General features: G+C 41.5%; 2 protein-coding genes across 6 annotated transcripts in view; one reads left to right on the top strand and one right to left on the bottom strand.

The window, feature by feature from the left end:
- Positions 1–8,336, top strand: part of LOC309366602 (uncharacterized protein) — a 59,048-nt gene extending 50,712 nt beyond the window's left edge. For 4 of the 5 annotated variants that reach the window (XM_081905287.1, XM_081905285.1, XM_081905286.1 and 1 more), the window contains exons 43-49: positions 1,120–1,254; positions 2,557–2,709; positions 3,690–3,899; positions 4,338–4,458; positions 6,223–6,285; positions 7,168–7,301; positions 7,589–8,336. In XM_081905287.1, coding sequence (XP_081761413.1) covers positions 1,120–1,254; positions 2,557–2,709; positions 3,690–3,899; positions 4,338–4,458; positions 6,223–6,285; positions 7,168–7,301; positions 7,589–7,699 — 927 coding nt within the window. In that variant the 3' untranslated portion in view covers positions 7,700–8,336. The remainder of the gene's footprint in view (positions 1–1,119; positions 1,255–2,556; positions 2,710–3,689; positions 3,900–4,337; positions 4,459–6,222; positions 6,286–7,167; positions 7,302–7,588) is intronic. The other variant, XM_081905288.1, reaches the window with a different exon arrangement.
- CD164 (CD164 molecule) lies at positions 8,298–21,052 on the bottom strand. The gene is made up of 6 exons (XM_081905291.1): positions 20,596–21,052; positions 16,587–16,673; positions 14,590–14,664; positions 12,630–12,683; positions 11,373–11,480; positions 8,298–11,029 (listed from the first exon to the last, which is right to left on the bottom strand). Exons 1-6 carry the CDS (start codon positions 20,702–20,704, stop codon positions 10,866–10,868), a joined length of 597 nt encoding a protein of 198 aa, XP_081761417.1. The 5' UTR covers positions 20,705–21,052; the 3' UTR covers positions 8,298–10,865.
- Positions 21,053–22,535: the final 1,483 nt, after the last annotated feature.

Below are 22,535 nucleotides of genomic sequence, written 5' to 3'. Positions count from 1 at the left end.
CTGGTGGTCTTTTTTTTCTTTCCATGGGCCTTTAAATATAGGGCTCATTATAAGAGACGGCTTTAATGGATTTTCTTGTGTTACGGTTTATTTATTTAATTTGTAACCTGCCCTTCCTCCCAGAGGAATTGAGGGTAGTTAGCTGCTGTAGTGTAGCAGCGAAAGGAGTAAACTTTCAGACAAGAAGTTCCTGGTTTGCATCTTGCCTGTCATGAACTTCAGGCCAGCTACTCTCTCTGTCTCACCCTCACTTCCTCTCCACCTGCAGTACTGGGAACAGTAACACTGACTCATTTAACATTTGCATAATGAGTTCAAGTGTTCATAGCACTTCACATGTATTATGTGCCTATTATAGCGACTCTGTTAAGTATTACTATAATGTTTATTATAATGAGCCTTGCTCGGCAAATCCAACATTGGGTGGAATGTAATTAAGCAGAGAAATAAATATGATTTGGCTTAAAACCAACAAAATAAAAGTTGTTTCTTTCCTAGAAAGTTCTGAAGCTGAAATGCACCTGTGCTTAAAATGGGCATTCTTATGTTTTTGAAGTGTTCTGTTTTATGATTTTAAAATTAAATGTAATCCCATTCCAGTTAGGGTAGGTTGTAAATTTACATGTTGGTTCTTGCTTATCAAATCATTCATATGGACTCTTAGAGTTTTGCTTGTATGAGACCACACAGAATAGCCAAGATGCTAACTGTTCAGATTATTGACTTTCTAAAAAAGCAGATGTTCTGGAAGATAAATATAGTACAAATGGAGGAGAAAGCTCATATATCAGATTTAACTCAGAACTGGAGAAATAAAACCCATTATAGATACTTTGTGTGCGTCATTGTGGGCACAGCTGTAATGCAAAAATAAAAATTTCAAAGCTTAGCTCCATGTGATAATAAGCCAAAGCCACTGGTTTGCATAACAGTCACAGAGTGAATACTTTGATTTCAGATATGGGTGTGTTATCATGGAAGCACACTTTAGTGACTTGAGTTTCTGCTGAGTGTTCACTGTTCTTTTTTCACAAGTACAGACTCTGATGTTTATTCTTAAAAGTGCATAGTCAAGCAGCTGCTGGAGCTTACCTTGACTAGAATTATCTGCCTTTTTAGCAGGGGCACCTGCAAGCATTACAGGATGAAAACAACCAGTTGAGAGTTCTGCTATGCAAACTGAAGGCTATGAGCTGCTGGAAAGAAACGGTGCAAAAAACACACTCATCTGCCACATTGAGAGAAATGGAGAAGGTGAGAGCCCCTACCCCCCCACCCCCCCCAAAAAAGCCTGTTGAAATAAAGTCATTCTACATAATTGAAACAAAGAGAATAATTTGTTCTTTAGTGAAAAGGGCCATTGGCTTCAGCCATGTATACTTTGTAATACCAGTGAGTGACTGCATGAAGAGCGAGATGCATCCTTTTCCTTAGAACAGTCTATTTAATTCTTAACCCATGAAAAAACTGAACTGCATATTAGGGCCAGTTCAAGCAGACACTAATCAGTGAGCCATCAGGACTGCATGCACAACTTACAACACTGGGTATGATATCTAGGGGCAAAGGAACCTGCCAATTTTTGTTTCTCTCCATTTCTTGTCAACCCCCCCCCCCCCAATCTTTTTAAGTTCAGTTTTCCACATTTCAGATCAGTTTGCAACTTTTTAAAAAACATATTCATGAAAATTCACATTCTTGTATGAATTTCTCCTAGCATACACACTTCTGCAAACCATTATTTCTAATGGAACACATTTTTGTACTTTGTTTTCATGAATGCATTTCATGTACACCCAATATACCCATTTTTGAACACATTAGTTTGGTTGGAAAATTCAGAGAAATGCAAATTTGAAACAATGGCTGTGTTTGGGTTCCACATACGTTTGTCAGTTATGTATGGGGGTATGATGAATGTGTGAACAAGAACTCAGAAAGTCCGCCTGCTTTTCTCTGCCAGTTTAACTGTAATAAAATAGTTATGAGATCAGCAGCTCTGGCTTTCATTCTTCTCCTTTGATGCGTGATGTGCTCACATGATTGTCTCACTTCACAGATCTTGATTTATCATACCACTGCAAAAGTTTCCAAAAATAACCATGCCATCTGGTGTTGAGCCTGATTGTAGCCACATAATGCAAAATCAGAAGCTTGACAAGTGCTGTAGTTGTAAGATGCCACTTCAATGCATGTCTGTGAAATACCTCTTGCCACCTACAAATGACTGTATGCATCAACCCTTTCCCACAAAGAATGTGGTGGGGATTACGTACGCTAACCTGGCACTGTATATGGTTATTGTACAGTACCCATCAGAAAGATTGCAAATGCTCAAACAAATTCTACTGCATTGCAAAAACACCATGAAATTAAAAGAAGTAGGGTTTCTTTTTCTACATGTTAAAGGGCACAAGCTCAAATACTTAAATATTTTGCATAACACTTCTTCCTAAGTAACCCAGTGTAGGGTGTTTGTTTGTTTGTTTGTTTTGGGGGTAGGGTTTGTTGCTTGATTCTCTGCTTCACATCCTACTGAACCCTTTGCATTCACAGGAGGCCATTCAAAACAAAAAAGAGTATCTGAAATCCAAGCTGATGGCAGAACAAGAAGCGATTATATTTCAGCAGCAGCTGCGGGCTGCAAGGAAAGCTTTGGCAGAGTCTCAGACTGAGAATAAAAGGCTGAAGCAACAGCTAGACAAACAGGTATGTAACCAAACTCTGCTGTCTATACAGCAAATCAAATTACTTTCTCTCACTCGCATTGACTTCAGTGCTGAAGCTATGGGAGGGGCAATGATAGTCTTGGGGTGTAATGTTCTGCACTCCCTCCATGGAAGACTTTAGGTGTATATAGGTGTAAAATAAACCATATATCTTAAAATGCTACTGCCTTCACTGTGTCTGACCCTCAATGGAAACATGAGCCTGGGTGAGTGCCTGGAACCCCAGGAATCTTGCTACTGCTTGGCAGAGAGTGGGGGTGGCACTGAACCTTTGTAATATTACTTATGCAGGAGGTGAAATGTGCACTATGTGATGTGTCTGCCCACACCAATTTAAGATTCCAGAGATGGATGTAATTTAGAAATTAAAACCCTATAAGTGAATAGCAGTGGCTTAGAGAGGATTTGCATAGCAGCTCCTTGTAGCTCCTTGTGAAGTTGGGGAACCATCTTACATTCTGAGAAGCAGAATACTTGCCAAATGTGTTGTTTCTTGTATCATTACTGCTGACAGCAAAGACAGAATGAATATATTACATTTTGCCTCTTCTCAGCAAGATCATTATTCAACTGAAAATGAAAATACAAGGATCTGAAATGTGAAGATGCAAAGTGTCTCCGCATATTTCCACCCCTCAATACAGTTAACACAAGTTTTATAATAATTAATATCTAACAGTGAAGGAGAGAGGGTTTTTTGATGGCGAAACCCTCACTTTGACCCTTCCAAAAGAAGTCAGATTGGTGCAAGTGTTAATGTGTCTGTATTTGCCCAGGCATTTAAATTTTGTTGTATTGGCTTAGCTTATTACAACATCCAAACTGCTCAATAGTGAATCTTCCATAGCAATTTACAACACAGATACCGAAATCAATGGGTCTACTCTGAGTATGATAGCATTGGATATCACCCATGTGTCCTCCTGTGTTTTACAAATCTTATTGGTATTTTATGCAAAGGGACACATGCTACAGGAAGTAGAACACAGGATGAACCAAGAAGTTCACAGAAAGCAGCAACTAGATCTAATTAAGACAGCAAACTTGGAAAAAATGCTGGAAATCCTTGGAGAGAGAGAACTGAGATTGCAGTGTCTAACAGAAGAAACTGAAAGATCATCCAAGATAAGGCAGCTTCAGGGGGAAAAGGTTAAAAAAGAAATCCAACAGGTAAGTTTATAAATACATACTTTCTGTAGCTCATATGCCTGTGGTTATATGTTCCAAGATGGGGGCTTAATATTGCAAACAGGTCATTGACAGTGGGCGATTTTTATACTTATCCACACCAAACCATCCTGCCCCCATCCCAAAAGGGTAAATCAAGGTTTAATGGTGGAAAAATGCAGACAGGCAACTAGACACCAATGATGTTGTGCAGACTGGGTGAAAAACCTGTATGTATGATCAGCGCTCATCCCACAATTAATACCCAAAGTTTCATAAATATTGCTTAACCAAGCAGCATCTGATATAATCATGCAGGTTCATTCAAAGTTTGCAACTTCCAATTCCTTCCTTCTCTTATGTATTTCATTTTCATAAATGGACAACAAAGATAGATTTGGAACTGTAACGTTCACTTAGAAAAATTCAGCATCTTTTTAGGTAAGAAGTCAGCTGTCCCAGGAACGCAGTTTAAAACTGGATGCTTTCCAGAGGATAAAAGAGCTGCAGCATCAGCTGTATGACTCAGAAGTTGCAACATCCCAGAGAAATTCCTCTGCAGGTATGGATGAATGTAGGTTGAATGATAGCTGGTTGCAAGAATATTGGTGTTCCATAGATGGTTTATTTCATGCCCTCCTGTATTTTGAAAATGTATTATACTTTACTTTGGTTGTTAAACAGTTAACAGTAAATGTGCTGGTTAATAGGTTACTAAATGTGAACCAAAGATGCAGACCTTGGACTTAGTTAGGTCACCATGCCCTCTCTCATATACCAGGAATAGATCAGCACAGACAGAGACCTCTGAGTACAGACTCTGTTATCATCCCAGGCTGTGGCGGGGGAAGCAGGTGCCTACACTAAGCTGTTGCCAGATTTGCATGAGAAGAAATACATGTGCCCAGTGTGGCCTTGTAACTCCTATAAAGCCTCTCCTGGGGGGCAGGAAAGGCCTGGGAAGTGCATTGGGAGTTGGAAACAGCCCAAATTCAGGCTGAGGCAGCTTGTGCAGGGAGATTTTTCAGGGTGCGTGCACACCTGGGTGACCTATGAAGCTCCATAAAGCCCAGTATTATCTACTTTGTCTTACAGCAGCTCTCCACAATCTTAGGCAGAGGGCCCTTCATATTACCTGGCTGCTTCTTTTAAAGAAATACCTAATGGGGGGATCTTCTGCATGCAGAGCTCATGCCCCCTCCCCTCAGTAAGTTAGGGAGTGCACTTTCACTTGCGCAAGTCTGGATACAACCCAATGAGGGCAGAGGTCCTAGATCCTGTCTCACACTTCAGCTAACAGCCGCTTTGAGCTAGGAGTTTCTCATTAAGCTAAGCTGCTTAGTGTTAGTGTCAAGCCTGTATGGGAGGCAGCAGTACCAAGTTCTTTGGCAGGTTTGTAACAATGAAGCAGCTACTTGTTGTCCTGTCAGTATATTATTGCAAGATTGCAATAAATGTGGATGGTGGTATGAGCACATAAGGATGGGATAAATTCCTCAGCCAGTTTGACTATTCACTTAACCACCCCAGCTGTCATATTACATTGTGTTTGATAACTGAGCCAAAGCTCCAAGTAGATCCAATTTGTTAATCTATTTAAAAGATGCTAAACTGAATTTGAAAGCTGATCAGATTACTGCTCTCCACCTCTAAACCTTGGGCAATAGCATTAAATGAATACTTTTTGAACAGGCACACAACTGAGACATAGTGTATTGGCCATGTCTTCTACCTTTAATTGTTTCAAAGGTGTCTTATCTTACTATATAATAAAATTGTGGAGTGTTGCCACTGTTTCAGAGACCACAGAGAATGTGGTCTGACACCCAAATGATGCTTCAGCATGACTGTATTGTTTGGAAGTGTGTGGGGGGGGGGTGGTGGTCTCAGTGGTGGGCCACCATGGGCATAGAAAAGGCAGGAAAACTAGCTGTATTGCCTTAGCTTTCACCTCATAGTGGTGTTGGTGCTTGTCTTGAGATGCCATACTATATACATAAAAACATAAAGTAGGTAGCCAAAGCCAACTGTTTAATGGAGGGAAGTGCATCAGAAAACTGCTCTCTGAAGTGTCTCCCCACCCTATTTAAAAGGTGATGGGGCTTGGATCAAGCTGTGAGAGGAGAGGCAAGGTGTAAAGGGAAGAGGGTTGCCAAGTGGAGCTAGCAAGGGCAGTTTAAATGAACTTGTTCATGTTTCATTTTGGGTAAAGGAAAGCAACAGACATTATAAAAATACTCTAACAGACATCGTTAACTTTTAAAACTTTGTGCTTTGTATGGATTCTTCTCACAGATTGTCTAACTCATGTCCTTGGCTTTCACAGCTGTAAGAAGAAAGTCTGCTAATACTTCACACAGTGCCAGCAGTATAAATCGCTCACTTTCAGGTAAAAAGGAATTGTACTACTAGCATCAGCTGTTTTACGATGCTTTCTTCTACTTCTGTAAATTTCATCCAAAGTTCCCAGGGCAGTTCACAATATAATAATGCAAACAAAAATACCTCCCCCCACAAACATTATTTCTTAGAAAGCCTCTGTCTCAACTCACCTTAAGTCCACATTTCCTTAAGCTAGTCCTTTTCAGTGTCAACCTAGACATAAAGTTAAAGATGTAAGATGTGTACTTTTCCGGTTTCGAAATAGCAGCCATGAGTCTCTGGGCCCATGCAGGGTGGTGAGGGAGAGTTTGACGCCCTCTTCCACTGTGGAAGTCCTGCAACATGAATTGTTTCTCAGAAGTCTTTGCATTTAAAGGGAGACACCCATTCGGGACAAATGGAAGAAATCCTTGAAATGCAAATAGCAGCTTCAGAGTCTTTGGGGTGGTGTGCACAGTGGCAGAGAGAAAACATTCCATTTCCCATCGCTCTGATCCTGAGGCTCATCAAGCTTCCATGTAGCAGCTTTTCACAAAAGAAATGAGCTCCCATTGCCCTAAGATAGTATACCATGTCCTAATTTGAAAACGGTTTCTTTAAAAATTGATACACAGAAGCCTGTTGCTAATATACACTACTACTAGATAAAGCGTGATTGTTATCAGACCATTTATTGGGATCGCATCGAAGATCATTCACATTTTAACTGTTAACCATTGACTGTGAGAATATTGTAGAAAAATGGAAATCTCTCCTTTACAAAACAATAGTGTCAACAGCATGTATTACCAAGGAATACAGTGTCAGCAGTGTTTGCACACAAAAGCATGTTCCAGAACAGTTCCACAAAGGCAGCACTTAAATGACATTATTTAAAATTATGTTCCAGGCTCTGCTTCATGGAGCCAGAATACAGGCATTTCAACATTCACGTTAACCAAGGACTTCAGGCATCAGCTTTTGGTTGCTCACTCTGTGGGTAGCAGCAATATAAAACCAGAAAAGATTCAGAGGCCCAAAACGGTGAGTAGTGAAGTATTTGGGGAGCAATGTTAGTATGAATCTCTAATGCAAGACAGTGACGATTGGGTTGTAGACATGTTAAGCAAGCTATACTGAGGACTTGCTTTATAAAATAGTGATATTAGATTAACTCTTCATTCATGCTTCTCAGGGAATTCCTCCTGTACAATAAACTTTTGGCCCACAGCAGTTAAGAGAAGCCATCTACCCCCCCCCCCATGAATGAAATTTTTACTATTCAAGGTGAAACAGATGAGAATTACAACAGTTTTTATTTATATTTAAAGGTACCTTGTGGGCGGAGAAATAGCGTGATAGATGTTCTCTTGCCAGCTCTTACAGAAAACTCTTCTATGTCACCTGTGCAGTTTTGTGGACAGAAGACATCTGAAAAATAAGCTTCTACTGCTTCTTTGAAGAGTTACTTGCTGGTTTGATTCCATGATAAAGTACAAAGCAGTCTTGCTTGAGAACTCTGGTCATGCTCAAAAATGATATGTTTGCTTATAGTTATCCATAACTTTTAATAAGCCACTTTCCCACCAGATTCTCTACTGCCAAAAATCTGACGACGTGAGGTTATTAACTGGATGAAGCTAGCAGCAGAGTCAGCACAGGCAACTGAAAGCCTTTATTCAAACAAATATATAAGGAATGCACTGTCACAATATTATGTGTTTATGGCAACAAGCTTATCTGGCTGGCCATGGTGCATTTGCATGACTTTGACCAAATTCTGCAAAGCAATTATGTAGCTGATTTGTGTTTTTATAAAATCATTTCATAGTATGACAAGCTACACCTGTATACTTCCCATTTTATTTTTGTCTTTGACAAAGAGCTTTAAATGAGAGATCTGCTGGATCACCCAACAATCCTCACCACTTGAAATATACTTTGGCAAATGGAGAGGCCATGTACAACACACATTGCTTTTTATGGCCCAGAACAAGCTGGATTTTTTTGGGAGGAGAAAAAGATGGACAGACGAACAGAAACAGTTTAATAAATGATTTATTTTGGTTTTGTGATTAAGTAGTTTGCATTTTCTTCCAATGAAGACAACACACATATGCAGTACAGTAATGTCTATAACATTCCATTCTAGATGCAACATACTTGCAGGTGTTAAATTTTAGGGAAAATCTGTATTAAGAGCTTGGAAGTCACAATTCACTGCCTTAAAAATCTATTTCACAGACAGGGGTGGTTAAAAAAAACCAAAACCCTATGCATATACTCCAAAAAGCAGACAGAAGCTGTGAAAATCTATTAGTTTACCTAATTTGTACGTAGTCAGGTTAATGTCACTACCAGAAAAATAACAACTGTCACTGATCTAGCTATAGAAGGTAAGAGGGCTCACCCTCACAGTCTTAGCCAAGGTTTGGTAAGTTAGTGATAAAGCTTGGGTCTAGAAAATCAAATATGCCACTGCATGAAGATATTAGAAATGTCTTAAAGACCTGGTACACATCTATACCCCAACCAAGTAGAAAATGCAGACTTCCTGAAGAGTAGCAGTGAGACCTGAATTTCCTAAAGTCATTGGAAAAGAACAATTGCTGGCAATGGGGCAAGACTACTGACTAAAATTCCTCTCCCCACATTCCTTCAACAGACATGTAGCTGACAGTAATAAAATGTAAGGCACTTGAAAGATTCATAATGTTAACATCAGCACAGAATACATGACTGTTTAGTGGTGTTTTAAACAGCACTTACTCTTGGCTCAGTAATAAAATTGGCTCCAATTTCAATTCTGGAACTGCAAGTTGCACTGTTAGTCTTGAAATCTTCTGCTACAAGACGTAGCCATTCAAGAGCCAGTAAGGAAGCAACACTAACTAGAAATAATTTCTAAGTCTCACCACTAAGCATAAGCTTATTACAGCTTTAGAGTGCAAAGAGGCTTTTTTTAAACTGTCACCGTTTAGAAGTGCATTTATTTATGCTTAAAGTTTAGAATATATTCAGATATTTTATCTAAATTTATGAAGCTAAAAGAGATGGGGAATTATGTTAAACAATGGACTATATAGCTTAAGGCCATTAAATATCACCTACTACAGATGTGTTGCTTGCTGAAAATTGGCTGATCAATTTACCATTTCATACACCTGAGCTGATTGTCTTTTAGGAGTGCAGTTGCCTGAAAGTTACAGTACTGTTTGCTAAGTATTATTATGAATAGGCTTTCTATGCAACATTATTGAAGTGAATACTATTAGCTACAAGGGTTAGAGAAGTTGAGCAATTAAAATGCAGTAAAATTTTGCAATAAGCCATAAACCCAGACTTATCATCAGCAGCTTAAAATCAAGCAAGCAATAGAGCTAATCCAAAAGCATCACTTAACGTTGCATTTCTAGCATTTAAACTATGCTTGCCATATAACCTGCAAAACAAGGATTAGCAGTCTATTTTGACAATTATCAAAAACTTACATAGCTCCAAGTGCTCGGGCTGCCTACTTCCACCATGACTGACTGTGTTTTATGAAACTAAGGAAGGAAACTGCATTGATATAAGAGCAAATATTCTCTCAAATCCATACAGAATTATGGTAGGTTTGTAATATCCACGAATTGCAATCACAAAAGGTGTCTGCTGAAACTACTGCTCTGAAATGTAAAGCATGTCAATAGAACATAACTTTCCAAGGCAAGTGTTTTGAAGGCTAGAGACACATGGCTTTAGGAACAGTATATGGAGATTGCTTACACTGTTTTCTTTCCACATCTGTCTTCACAAAAACTTATATAAAGACAAGTATATATAAATAATGCCCAAGTTCATGCGTCTACTAGAATGAAATTGCTGCAAGTGGAATGACATTCACTGTACCTCAAATAAATAAAATGGCACAAACATTTCAGTTTGCAGCCTACTCATTAAGGCACTGGTCTTTCTTCCTTATGCACCAAGGAACTAGCATTCTTTGACTATCATTCTTCCTATGGCTGCTTACGCTTACATTAGAAAACAATTATCCTTCTGACACCAAGTATAGAAAAATATGGGCTTCCATAATCCTTAAGGAAAAAAACATAGTTCTAGAAATTTGCCCCAATCTCCTAGCAGTACACTATAAAAAGCCAGTTTTCACACAAATAGTGTTTTATGCCAAGTCACCAGGAATTCACATTTTAATAGTAATAATAATAATTATAATAATAATGTAGGGGGCACTGCATTTAAGGCTAACTTATCAATTGCAATCATAAAGTTATCTATCAAGAACACTGCTGCCAATGAATACAGTTACAATTAAAGTCTACATTTGGCATGTCAGATAAAAGAAACGGTTTCACAGCAGCAGCCACTAAAGAAATTTCAGACAGCCAATGAGGATTCATGCACAATATTGCAAGTATTCTTGCAGAGCAAAACATGATTCATACAACCTTCTTCCAAGCATGTTGCAAAAACATTTTCTTTTTTAAAAAAAGTCTTGAAGAATAAGAGTATTTTGAATTGCTGTCTTCTATAAGGAATAAAGATATTTTGGTGCAGCTAACCACAAATGTTGACCTTGTAAAGTCCACTTAAAAGCAACGTATTCTAGAGGGTATGATAGTTTTGTTCTTTGGACTTGCAAAATTTGTAGAGAAAGAATATTACTGCTTGCAGTCCCAGCACTAGGACGATACCACCAATGAAACTGGCAGCATCAAAGGTGGATTTGTGTGGAGATGGTTTGGAAGTTGGTTGGGGAGAAGCTGAGCCTGTCAAATGAAAGAAGTAGAGTTACTAGTGATAGGCTGTGCAAATTTAGAAAGCTACTCTTTAATGCATGGATCACCACCGAGCACCAGGTTGGTGGCCCTAATGTCATTGATTCCTACCACTTGGATCCCCCCCAACAAAAATAATATTATTTTGGATTATTATTTTTAAACAAGAGGCACTTCCTTCACCAACGGAGGGGTTTTTCTGAATATGTCTGCATTCATGCACAAGTATGCTTTGAGTGCACATGATTGAGAGCTATATGTATGTGCATGCGAGAGAGATGCTAATGTCTCTGTGACATGACTGATTTTAATCTTGCTATAAATCAAATATTACCTGGTGTAGAAGTTGCGTTGCTAGCAGCAGGTGTAACTATTGTACTATTAGAAGCAGTAGGTCTGGCAGAAGTAGGTTTGGCTGGTGCAGTTGCGTTATGTGTAGGACCTGTTTCAAAGAAAATACCACATCTTGGAACCAGCTTTAAATAACTATTTTAATCTTACAAGTTGAGCAAATGATTGCAGAACAAAGGCACTGATAGATGCATTTCACAGTAATAATTATAAATGAAAAATATTTATGCATGGATAGAAAAATTGGTAGTTTTAAAAAGTCATTTCCTCCATTTTGAAGGCATTTTTTTTCAAATTATGAGATTACCGTATCTGAAATCTATACAATATAATTCAAGAATCAAAAATTAAACACATTAGGGAAAACATTACTGAGGTTATGTAAGAAGCTAAGTCCCCAACAAAGTGGACAATTAACAAAACCAGACAAGTAGAAATCATTTTAAGCACAGATCCCAGGAACCGCCTGCCATATATACAATAATGTTGATTCTTGACATTCCAGAAGAGAATAAAAGAAACATGGAAGTATGCATGTAGAGGAAGTGTACATGTAGTCACTCCCCTGTGCATTCAAATTTTTTCTTGGCTAATTCTACTACATGCTCTTCACTAACATGAATTCTCAAGACAGGTTTTTCTCCCATCAATAAATTGTATCATCTACCTTAGTGATCAAAGACAATTCAGTAAAGGACAGGAAATTATCAGTATTCTGGCCTGCAACTCATAGTACTGGTATCTGAAGGAGCATCTCCACCCCCATCGTTCTACCCAGACACTGAGGTCCAGCACCGAGGGCCTTCGGGCAGTTCCCTCACTGTGAGAAGCCAAGTTACAGGGAACCAGGCAGAGGGTCTTCTCGGTAGTGGCACCCGCCCTCCCACCAGATGTCAAAGAGAACAACAACTACCAGCCTTTTAGACGACATCTAAAGACAGCCCTGTTTAAGGACGCTTTTAATGTTTGATGCATTACTGTATTTTAATATTGTGTTGGAAGATGCCCAGAGTGGCTGGGGAAAGAGACGGGCAGAGTATAAATAATATACTACTACTACTACTACTACTACTACTACTACTACTACTACTTGCCTGTCCTTTATAGTGATTAAGCCATTTCAAGAAACTGTATAAAAACATGAGCTCCCATTTCTGATTTTCACAGAGTAATCCTGGAAACCCTATTACAGGTGAAACCTTTATACTTGTTTACTTATTAATGCACAAAACTTTGTTACCTGGGGTAGAAGTGTTGGCTGTGGTAGGTGCAACTGTGGTAGGCTTAGGAGGAGCTAAAAAACACATGAAAGTATGAAGCAGAAAACAGAATATTTAAACACTGAGGCTACAATCTTAACTCCATTTACATGTGAATAAGCTCCATTGAATTCAATAGCTCTTAATTCCAAGGAGATGTGGATTATGCTATAAGAGGTACTAATATTATCAATAGCCACCTCTGCTCCCAAGATACATCTGAGGCTGTGATGGAGAACAGATCATACAATTACAATTGTAACTGGCCCCAAACGTTGACTTTCGCCCTTCAGCTTACATCTTTACTGTGGTGAATTCTTCTGAGATTAGGTAAAGGTAAAGGTACCCCTGCCCGTACGGGCCAGTCTTGACAGACTCTGGGGTTGTGTGCCCATCTCACTTAAGAGGCCAGGGGCCAGCGCTGTCCGGAGACACTTCCGGGTCACGTGGCCAGCGTGACATCGCTGCTCTGGCGAGCCAGAGCCGCACACGGAAACGCCGTTTACCTTCCCGCTGGTAAGCGGTCCCTATTTATCTACTTGCACCCGGAGGTGCTTTCGAACTGCTAGGTTGGCAGGCGCTGGGACCGAGCAGCAGGAGCGCACCCCGCCGCAGGGATTCGAACCGCCGACCTTTCGATCGGCAAGTCCTAGGCGCTGAGGCTTTAACCCACAGCGCCACCTGCATCCCCACAGGTGCCTATGAGATTAGGTACCCACCCATAAATTATTTTCTGCACATACTACTGCACAATCACATGTTTTTAAGACGTATCTTCTGATAGCCAGGCACTCATTAAGAATTCACACTAACAGTACAATAATATACATGTCTACTTCACAATTAAGTCTCTTTGTGTATAATGGGCCTTACTACAACCTAAGCTTTGGTTTATGAATGGCATCGAGTGGGGAAAGGGTTTTGTGTCTTCAACTACTGTATCTCCATAATCAGGACCAGCAGAACATCACTGACTTCCCCTGGTAAACATGAAGCGGGACGCTGGGAAGAAACAATGACTGTGCCTTGTCAACCAAAGAATTCTCTCAATATTTAAAGTGTGCCCACTGGTCTTAAAAACAGCGGCTCTAGCTACACGTGGCATCCCACTGTTTTGACAGCTGTCCAGTTCTTGCAACAGACAAGAACTGCTCAATATTGTTGGTGGCATGCAATAGTTACTCCTGTCTGAAGATATTCCCAAACAACCTAAGTGAAATTACACTTCCCCAACTGTTTTACCATAGGGACAGAAAATAGCTTCTGCTATCCGTTCAAGTGCTAATTATTCAATACTGGTGGGGGAATAATTAAATAAAAGGTAATTTGCCAGATTACATCCAAGAAACCCATGTTTAAAAACCTCTACACCTCCTACCCTGCTCTTCCACTGGGTCTTTTACCTAACTTCTTCCATTGTCCCAGGTGTGGCAGATCTGTGCAGCAGCAATAATAACCTCTCCTGTGGCCTTGGGTCAGGGATCATCAACATTTATGGAGCAGTGAGTCCCACACACGTATGTTCTACCAGCAATACAGCTTGAAAAAGGTGTTTTAGCTTCCATCCCCGCCCCACCTAATTTAGGAGTGGGGAAACGGCTCTTCCTGGAATGTGCAGCTAGAGAGCGGAGGCTTTAATTTCCCTCCCCAGCAACATTCTCCAGGATGATCATCCACATATACTCCCACAATAATGAGGCTTGAGAAAAGCTTTCTATTAAGACCAAATTTTGAAATCTAATTATGGTGGAGGAGGGGTAATAAACCCAATAGAAGAGGAAATGGGGATGCTGTGGAAGTCAATGAAGGTTTCATTGGATGTATGTGCGCCTGCAAGTGCTGCACTGGCAACCCCAGCTTTGGAGACTTTAACATTCCCAACTGCATGGATCCTAAACAACGAATTGGTTTTACATCACAAGTGTAGTAGTAAATATTTACCTGAACAAGTTTCATTTCTAGAAGTAGACGTACAGTTATCACTTTCCGTTGCATTTGTACAGTAGGACAAAGAATCTTACAGAAAAAGAAGATTGAGGAAGAATTCTCAGTTTAGTTTTCCAAGAGTGAAACATTCAATGCAATACTTTGGCTACAAGTTTCCATTAGAAACATTTATCTTCATTGTCCTAGAAAAGCTATACAGCTGCTAAATTAGCTTCACTTGTGGTGCTCATTACATTAACATTTAGCAGAGGTGTTATTTTAGCACAGAGCAGTTAACTAACCAATATACTGAGAGTTCCAGAACTCTGGAAAATTAAGAAGCGTCACAAAGATTATGTTTGTCCCTTAATCTCTGAAAAGCTCCACAATACAATTCTGCGCCTGGTCAAAAATTCTATACATAAGGGCATTGGTTTCACTAAAAATAAACATGTAGGTAAAATCTGTATACACAGTGGAACTTATTTTTGTGAGCTACGGTGTAAAGTTAGTGCGCTGCTACTTGGAAAACTTGGGGAAAACCCTGTTTACTTACACACAACCCCATACATATATATAACAGGGCCTATAAGTAACCAAATGTTTCAAGACCTTAGATTTTCACAGGCCGGCGAAAGGTAGACCTACTAGTCAAACCTCAGTTGTTGAACGTAATTTGTTCCAGAAGCCTGTTCAGCTTCTGAAACGTTCGACAACAGAGGCGCAGCTTCTGATTGGTTGCAATAGCTTCCTGCACTCAAGTGGAAGCATCGTTGGACATTCAGTTTCCGAAAAATGTTTGAAAACCAGAGTATTTACTTCCGGGTTTTCAGCATTCGGGAGCCAAAACATTCGCAAACAGAGGTGCTTGGGAACCGAGATTTGACTGTATTTCACCAAGCAGAGTATACCCACACCAAAGAAAAACCAGAAGCTGAGAAATGAGCTGGTCAGTATGTAAAATTCAAAAGAAATTTATCATGCTCCTGCTTCTTGGTCCTCATTGACCCCTTAGGGCAGGGGTCAGCAAACTTTTTTCGCAGGGAGCTGGTCCACTGTCCCTCAGACCTTGTGGGGGGCTGGACTATATTTTTTGGGGGGGGAAATCCCCCCCAATTCTCCCCTCCCCTCTCCACAGCACCGGACGAGCCCTGGTGGCTGCTTACCTGTGCCCTGCAAGTGGCAGAAGCTGGCAGCAGCAGAGAGACAATGAGTGGTGCGAAAGGGCTGGCTCCGGAGAGGGGCTGCTTAAAATGGTGCTCAGCCAACAGCGGCTCAACAAAGCCCAGCCCCCTTCCTCTAGGCAGGAGAAGACCAGGAGGAGGGAGGGAGGAGGTGCCGCCGCCGCGATGTGTGTGTTGCGGGGGAATGGCGCAGTCCAAACAATAAGAATCCCCACGCTGATTCCCAGACAGTCCGTGAGCCAGATCCAGTAGGCAATTGGGCTGGATCCGGCCCCTAGTTTGCCGACCCATGCCTTAGGGTTATAAGGCGCTGTACGGCAGCAGTAGTAAAAGCCCCAATTGACAAAACCTTCCATGCAACTTTAAACAAACAGCAGCTGCCAGGTTCAAGTTTCAAGACCCAGCAGCCCTGTGCCTCCTCAACTCCCTGATATTTCAGCCTCAAACCCTCCTACTTTTCCCCACCTCATTTTCTCAACACCCATGGCTTTCTCTGGTTGCAGTTTTTTACTCCACTGTGTACGCTGCCCCACTTCCCACAGTGATAGTGTCGCTTGATCAGAAAATCTCCCTTCCCCAAATAAAAAGTCTGAACCCCAGCTTACAGCCCAAAGGACAAACTACACAGATATGCATCTTTTTCCTCAACTGAAGACAGCTTCTGAGTGTGGCAGTGTCAACAGAAGGTGGGCTTATTAGCATGCAGTTTGGCTCAAAAATGATAAGTCCAGGTTTCACACCTCAGTAAGTGCCAACCACTATTAAGCAAAAAAAAGCAATCATACTTAACTACTCTTAGGTATTACAATTCAAAATAATTCCATTTACCGTTGCAGAAAATCCAGGTGCAGTTTATTTCAGACTTGTCAGTACTGCTAATGCAGGAACTACAGTTGGTATGTTTTTCACAGCCAGCTAAAAAGGAAGAGTGCATTTTTAGACAGTTGATAGATCACAATTTCAAAAGGTCACTACAATTTATGAACATTCTATGGCACCCCTGAGGTACAGAAGCGTGCTAAATGTGAATAAACAAAAGCACTATAAAGTAATTGTTTTTTATTTTCAAATGAAAAATTAACACCTGTAACCAAGGAGAAAGGACCCTAGACATTCATTTCTGGTTACTTCTAGTTGAGTTAGTTTTGCAGTGTGGACAACACAAAATATTCATTCAGTTTTTATGTAAACTTCCTGTCTTCCTTTACCATTTCTTCATTGCTGAACAGCCCAATTACCTCCATGGCTCTTTCTTATTTGTGTAAACAAATGTTTGTTACTTGTCTTAATGTTTTTAGCAATATGCTTCCTACATTTTTTGTTTGTTTAATTTACTGTATTTTAGCTTACCAAGTCTGTAATGTCCATCATTAATACAAACTGTAACTAATGTTTGTTCTTGGCTTACTGCTTATGGTTTGTCTAAGGGAGACAAACCATGAGTCTGATTTTGAACGTAGCAGTAAGTCAGAGTGGGTGGGACCCTCCAGACATTATCTCCCATCAGCCCCAGCTTGCATGGCAAATGGTCAGATTGATGGGAGGTGTACACTGGCAACATCTGTAGAGCAACGTGATTCACAATTAGAGCTGCATGCCATAGAAAATGATCGTTTATTGAATAATTATTTGAGGATGACCTAACTTTATAGAAAACCAGAAGGCTAGCTTTTTGGCTCCTATGTGTTGGTGGTGGTGGTCTGCAACAGCACCAATAAATGGAGGCTACTTCTGGCCTCACTACCTCTTGCTTGCAAGTGTCCTTTGTCAAAAGGAGCAGTTCCGAGATGCTATATTATAGACCTTTCACAATGACAGTGATGGTAAGTCCTAAATTCCAAAGATTGTTATGAATGCTGTATTAGACCTATTATTTTAGCTTATCGGTGCCTAAAATACTACACTCTGCATTTGTACCAGACCTGAAATTGCTTTCCTCTTTGAGATTTTTATGGAAAGCAATTCATAAATGAAATAATAACACAAACTGCCTTCAGGCCTTTGCACAGAGCTACAAATAGGTTTCAGTCACTGTGTTTAGGCACAGGAAGGAGCCCTGGTCAATGCTGACCGCCCTGGTAGCTATGTCTTACAAATCTTCCCTCCTATTTCCTAGCAATAGGCTTGGCCAGCTTTGCTTTAATTCCATTAAGCACATATATTGAAATGAGTTTGTGTGCCATGTTTTGGAAACAATTCTAGTTTTAATTTCATACTCCAATTGAAGCCCCACCAGTGCCAAGCAATATGTAAACTACTGCAATGAGATATCTGCTTTGAGAATTAAAGTATGACCTTTCCCCTCTTCTGAAACTATTGCTAGTGGGCAAGGAAGGAGCTCGTAGAGTCCAGCATATAATCAACTATTTGAAGTTTTCCACTCTAGTTTTATGAGGAGAGCATAAACATTGCAAAATACACTATAATATCAGAAGCCACACCTTTGAAAAGCTGTACTTTAGTGGCATACTGCATTAAATACATATTTATAAACGAGTTAATTATGTGCATTAATTATACAGAAGAACAATGATGTGTGAAATATTCCTCAAAGAAGGGCCTCCAGAGTGAACCTGCAAGCTAACACGCCAAAGATGAAGTATCCTAAAATGTTATCTAACTCAAAATAAGCAATTGGTAGTTTAAGATGGAATTCGTAGGAATAACTTCTTTGAATGCCCAAATTAAGAGTTCTAAGTCAATATTAGTAAATAAAACTATTTCATTCCTCCATTTCCACTTTATTTTCTCATTTAGTTAAATCAAAACAGGTGAATGATACTAGCACCACCACCAACCACTTTCAACTGATAAACATTCTACAGAATTTGAAATGTGTTTGTGGGAGGGAGTTATTGGTTTGTTTTTATTATGTATTTTGTGTTCTCATTTTGTATTTTTATGTTGTGAACCCCCCATGACCTTCTGATGAAGGGCAGTATACAAATTTAATAGATAATAATGTGGGTTTATCTGTTAGAAGTATGCACAAGATATCTAGCATCAGTTCAGCCAACTCAGCTCTATGTCCTTCAGGTCCATTCTAGTCAAACAGTTTTCAATAGGTTTTAAAAGATGGGTTTGCATGCTATGTAATGTGTGAATAAGTGAGCAGAAATGAATGTCAACAATTCAGAAAACTCCAGTGAGGTAATTTATTTTTGGGGAGAAAAAAATCTAGACTCATCCTGTACAGGGAGCTGACAGAAAGGATAGGGCCTCTATGAGGCAGGTCTGAATGGCTTTTCTCATGGTGGGAGAATGTGTGAAGGTTAAGTTAAAATGGTGACCAAGGGCTACATAGATTATAATTTTATGTTTTATGAAGATTATCTTACTTTAATTTTGTATTTAGTTTCTTTCTGTTTGATACATTCTTTCATTTTTCTCTTTACTTTAGTTTGGAATTTTATGGTATATTAGGTTGAAAACCTTTAATGCAATTGATTAAAAGAAATATAGACTCATCCTAATAGCAGCTTCTACAGACATTCATCGCAAAAGCAGCTGTTAAAACACATCAGCAGGGGAATCCTTGGAGGGTGGAAATCTTTTCCCTCAAGGCCTTCTCCCAACTTACTTGCCTCCATCAGTTGTGCAGTTGCAAAGACAAACAAATGAACACAGCTTTAAAATAAGAGAACCAAAGTACTTTTTTCTGTTTATAGCTTTCATCCTGTTAATTTAGACAAAACCTCTTATATACTGCCCAGTGCCATGAAAGTTGATGGTGCCATCGTAACAACCATGATGATATAAAGGCAAGGAGAAAAACAAATAAATACTTGTGTTATCTCCCTGAAAATAGAGGTCAGATTGCCGATTAGACGCTTGCAACCTCTCTCAAAATAGCTCCTACGCTGTAAAGAATTAGGGCTTTTGAACAATAAATCCTTGCACTTCATCCCTTGCGTTAACTCATAACTGATATACAGATCGTGCGTCACTACAGGATAAATATACGAAGAGAGAGGGCAACGTTGCTGCATTGTCTCGGCTCGAAGGTTCGTAAACTTTTCAGAGGGGGAGGCGGAGCGCAGCGAACACGGAAGCAACACAATCCGAAACCAGACCGAGCAGGGCAGCTGCCAGTGGCCCTCCGCCGCCTTCATCCCCACCACCACAGTTTCGTTTCTCTTACAAGCGACGAGAAGGCAACTCTCCTGAGCCTCAGGTCTGGCGGTGGGCGGACCCTTTCCCACGACCCGAGCTCCTCAACGCCGCGAATCCTGCCTCCCCGCATTCTTCCTGCCTGCCGATGCCTCTCTCGGAGGGAAGAGAAGGGGACGCAGAAGCCGCCCCCGCCCCAATAAACTAGGGCTAGAGTCGCCCCTGACGCGGAAGAACCGCGATGCTTGAACTGAACTGCAGCCGCGGCGGGGCCATGTTCGCCCCTCAGCAGCTGCGTGCCATGTTTAACCATTTCAACCCCTCGGCCGTTTTCGGACCGAAATCAACTGTTTGCCACGTGGGGAGCGAGGGGGGGAGGGGAATTCCACGTTGGCGGGGGGGGGTCTGCATGCCTTCAAAAGAGTAAAGGGGGGGTCGGTGCCGGAGGTGCGCTCTGCCCCCCCCCCGCCTCGCCTCCGCCCCTTGGCAACCCGTAACAAGACCACCTCCCCCCTCTCTTCATTCCCTCCGCCCTCGGGGCTGCTTTCTTCGAGGAGGGGCTGCACTACGAGCCCCGTCTAGCGCCGCTCCGTCAAGGCCAGGGCGGCTATCTGGCAGCCTTCGGGCCCCCCGTGTTCCCCCCGCTTCGCTTTCAAGGCTTCGCAGCGACGCAAGGAGCCTTTTCGCCCCCGAAGCCCTGCGCCGCCCGCCCGCCCCGTCTCCTCACCTTCCTCCTCTTCGGCCGCGGCCAACGCGGACGTGAGGCAAGAGGCGACCACCAGCAGGAGCAGCGCCCAGCCTAGGGCAGCCCAGCGAAGGCGGCTGAAGCAGCTCATGGCGTCTCTCGGCGAAGTAAGCGAGGGGAAGCCCCACGAGGAAAGGAAGAAGAAACAACGACGGGAAAAGCGGCTCAGCCCTCAGCTCGCGCAACCCGCTCCGCTTCCCGGCCGGTCGAAGTCTGCAGTCACGTGACGCGGCCGTTGGGCGGCCCGCGCGAACCGTTTGACGCGTGGATTGAGGCAAGCGCGCGCGCGCTCTGTCTCTCTTTCTCTTCTCTCTCAGCTCCCTGCGTAATAAGAGATGGTCTCGTCGACGCGTAAACCCCTTCAAGCAGCGCACACCCCCCCCCCGCCTGCTGCAATGGAACGGCCCTCGAGGGAAAGAGCCGCTTCCTCGTCACGTGACCGAAACCTCGAATGGCGTGGAAAGATCCCGACAGAGCGGGCGTGGCTGCTTCGACGTCCGCTCGCTTGTCGCTTGATGTCTCAATTCGTGCGAAAATTAGATCATGGGTTGCTTTGTAGACGCGGGTGTCGTTAAAAGATCAATATTGATCTTTGGAGTTGGGATCACTTAAAATAGCTTTGTGATAGGAGAAAAGCGATTAAATCTCAATGTGAAATTATTAACTGGTAGTTTTTGACCTTGGGCAGCGTCAGAAATACGCTTTGCGTTTAGCAAGCCGCAAAAACCAGACGGGCAGTAGTGATGGCAGGGCCTTAAACTCCACTCAGTAGAATGAGCGGAAGCCCCGCTGCCCACCAAATGCAGGCGAGCTGCACAATATCACCTAAAAGCAGAGACGTTGAAGACAATGCATTAAGTCCTGAGCCTAAAATTATTGTTGTATTAGGTTACTTGCCCTTCGCTGCAAGGTCCCAGGGCGAGTCACAACAATGTAAAATATCTCGTTAAAAACAGACTAACAACCAAGGACTTGAAGTCATTCTTTAACAGGAGAGCTGACTGGGCAGACTAAGAAACCAAGCAGTTTCTCTGATGTTCCAGTGTTGCATATAGGTGCACGCTTTGTAATACAGTACTGCAATGCTTATATGCAGAGGATATCAAGGCACAAGGCTCGGGCTGCTCCTGGCGGCCACACATGATGGCCAGGTTCCTGTGTGACATTACCAGGAAGCCCTGGTCACACCAATTGGACCATGCAGTTCATCTGCTTAGGGCAGCAAAACATCTTAAATGAACTCTGTGTGACTGAAGCAAAACTTCAATCCAGATACAGTGGTACCTCAGGTTACATACACTTCAGGTTACATACTCTGCTAACACAGAAATAGTGCTTTAGGTTAAGAACTTTGCTTCAGGTTGAGAACAGAAATCGTACTCTGGCGGTGCGGCAGCAGCAGGAGGCCCCATTAGCTAAAGTGGTGCTTCAGGTTAAGAACGGACCTCCAGAATGAATTAAGTACTTAACCCGAGGTACCACTGTACAAGGCCAGGGACAACGGTGTACGGAAAGGCGGTGTATGCACTTAAAATTGTAAGATGATAGAAAGAATGTCGATTCCAGTTACAGCACCACTTTCCTGGCTGATTATTCTTTTTAAGTGGAAATTGACCTATGGAGCAGCTTGCAAATAGTGTTCCAGGAATACTGACATTCCTCAATGAGAGTATCAGTAATAGCAGAGAAGTAAACATATTGTGCACAGCTCACTACTACTAATCTTTTGCAAGGTGCAAGTATGAAATTTGGGGTGCTTCTATATTCACTATTTTCAGGTGGGATTCAGTCACATACTGGAAAATTCAGATTGTGAAATAACTTATTAGGTCTTGTGCAATGAACCTACTTGATTTTCTCACAGAAAGGAAGGTTCTAAATGTCCAGATAAATAAAATTGTCAGACAACATGGAGATGTGAA

This window comes from Podarcis melisellensis (genome assembly GCF_964234715.1).
Source record: "Podarcis melisellensis genome assembly, chromosome: 3".
Taxonomy (NCBI): Eukaryota; Metazoa; Chordata; class Lepidosauria; order Squamata; family Lacertidae; genus Podarcis; species Podarcis melisellensis.
Note: the sequence above shows the minus strand (reverse complement) of the source record. Positions and strands in the feature narration are given on the sequence as shown.

What these genes read in the sequence shown, in the direction of transcription:
- CD164 (XM_081905291.1), bottom strand. Translation starts at nt 20,704, where the DNA reads ATGAGCTGCTTCAGCCGCCTTCGCTGGGCTGCCCTAGGCTGGGCGCTG. An exon ending in CGCGGCCGAAGAGGAGGAAG is followed by an intron (nt 16,674 to 20,595) that starts GTGAGGAGACGG and finishes CTTCCTTTTTAG; the next exon opens with CTGGCTGTGAAAAACATACC. An exon ending in CACCTGGATTTTCTGCAACG is followed by an intron (nt 14,665 to 16,586) that starts GTAAATGGAATT and finishes TTTTTCTGTAAG; the next exon opens with ATTCTTTGTCCTACTGTACA.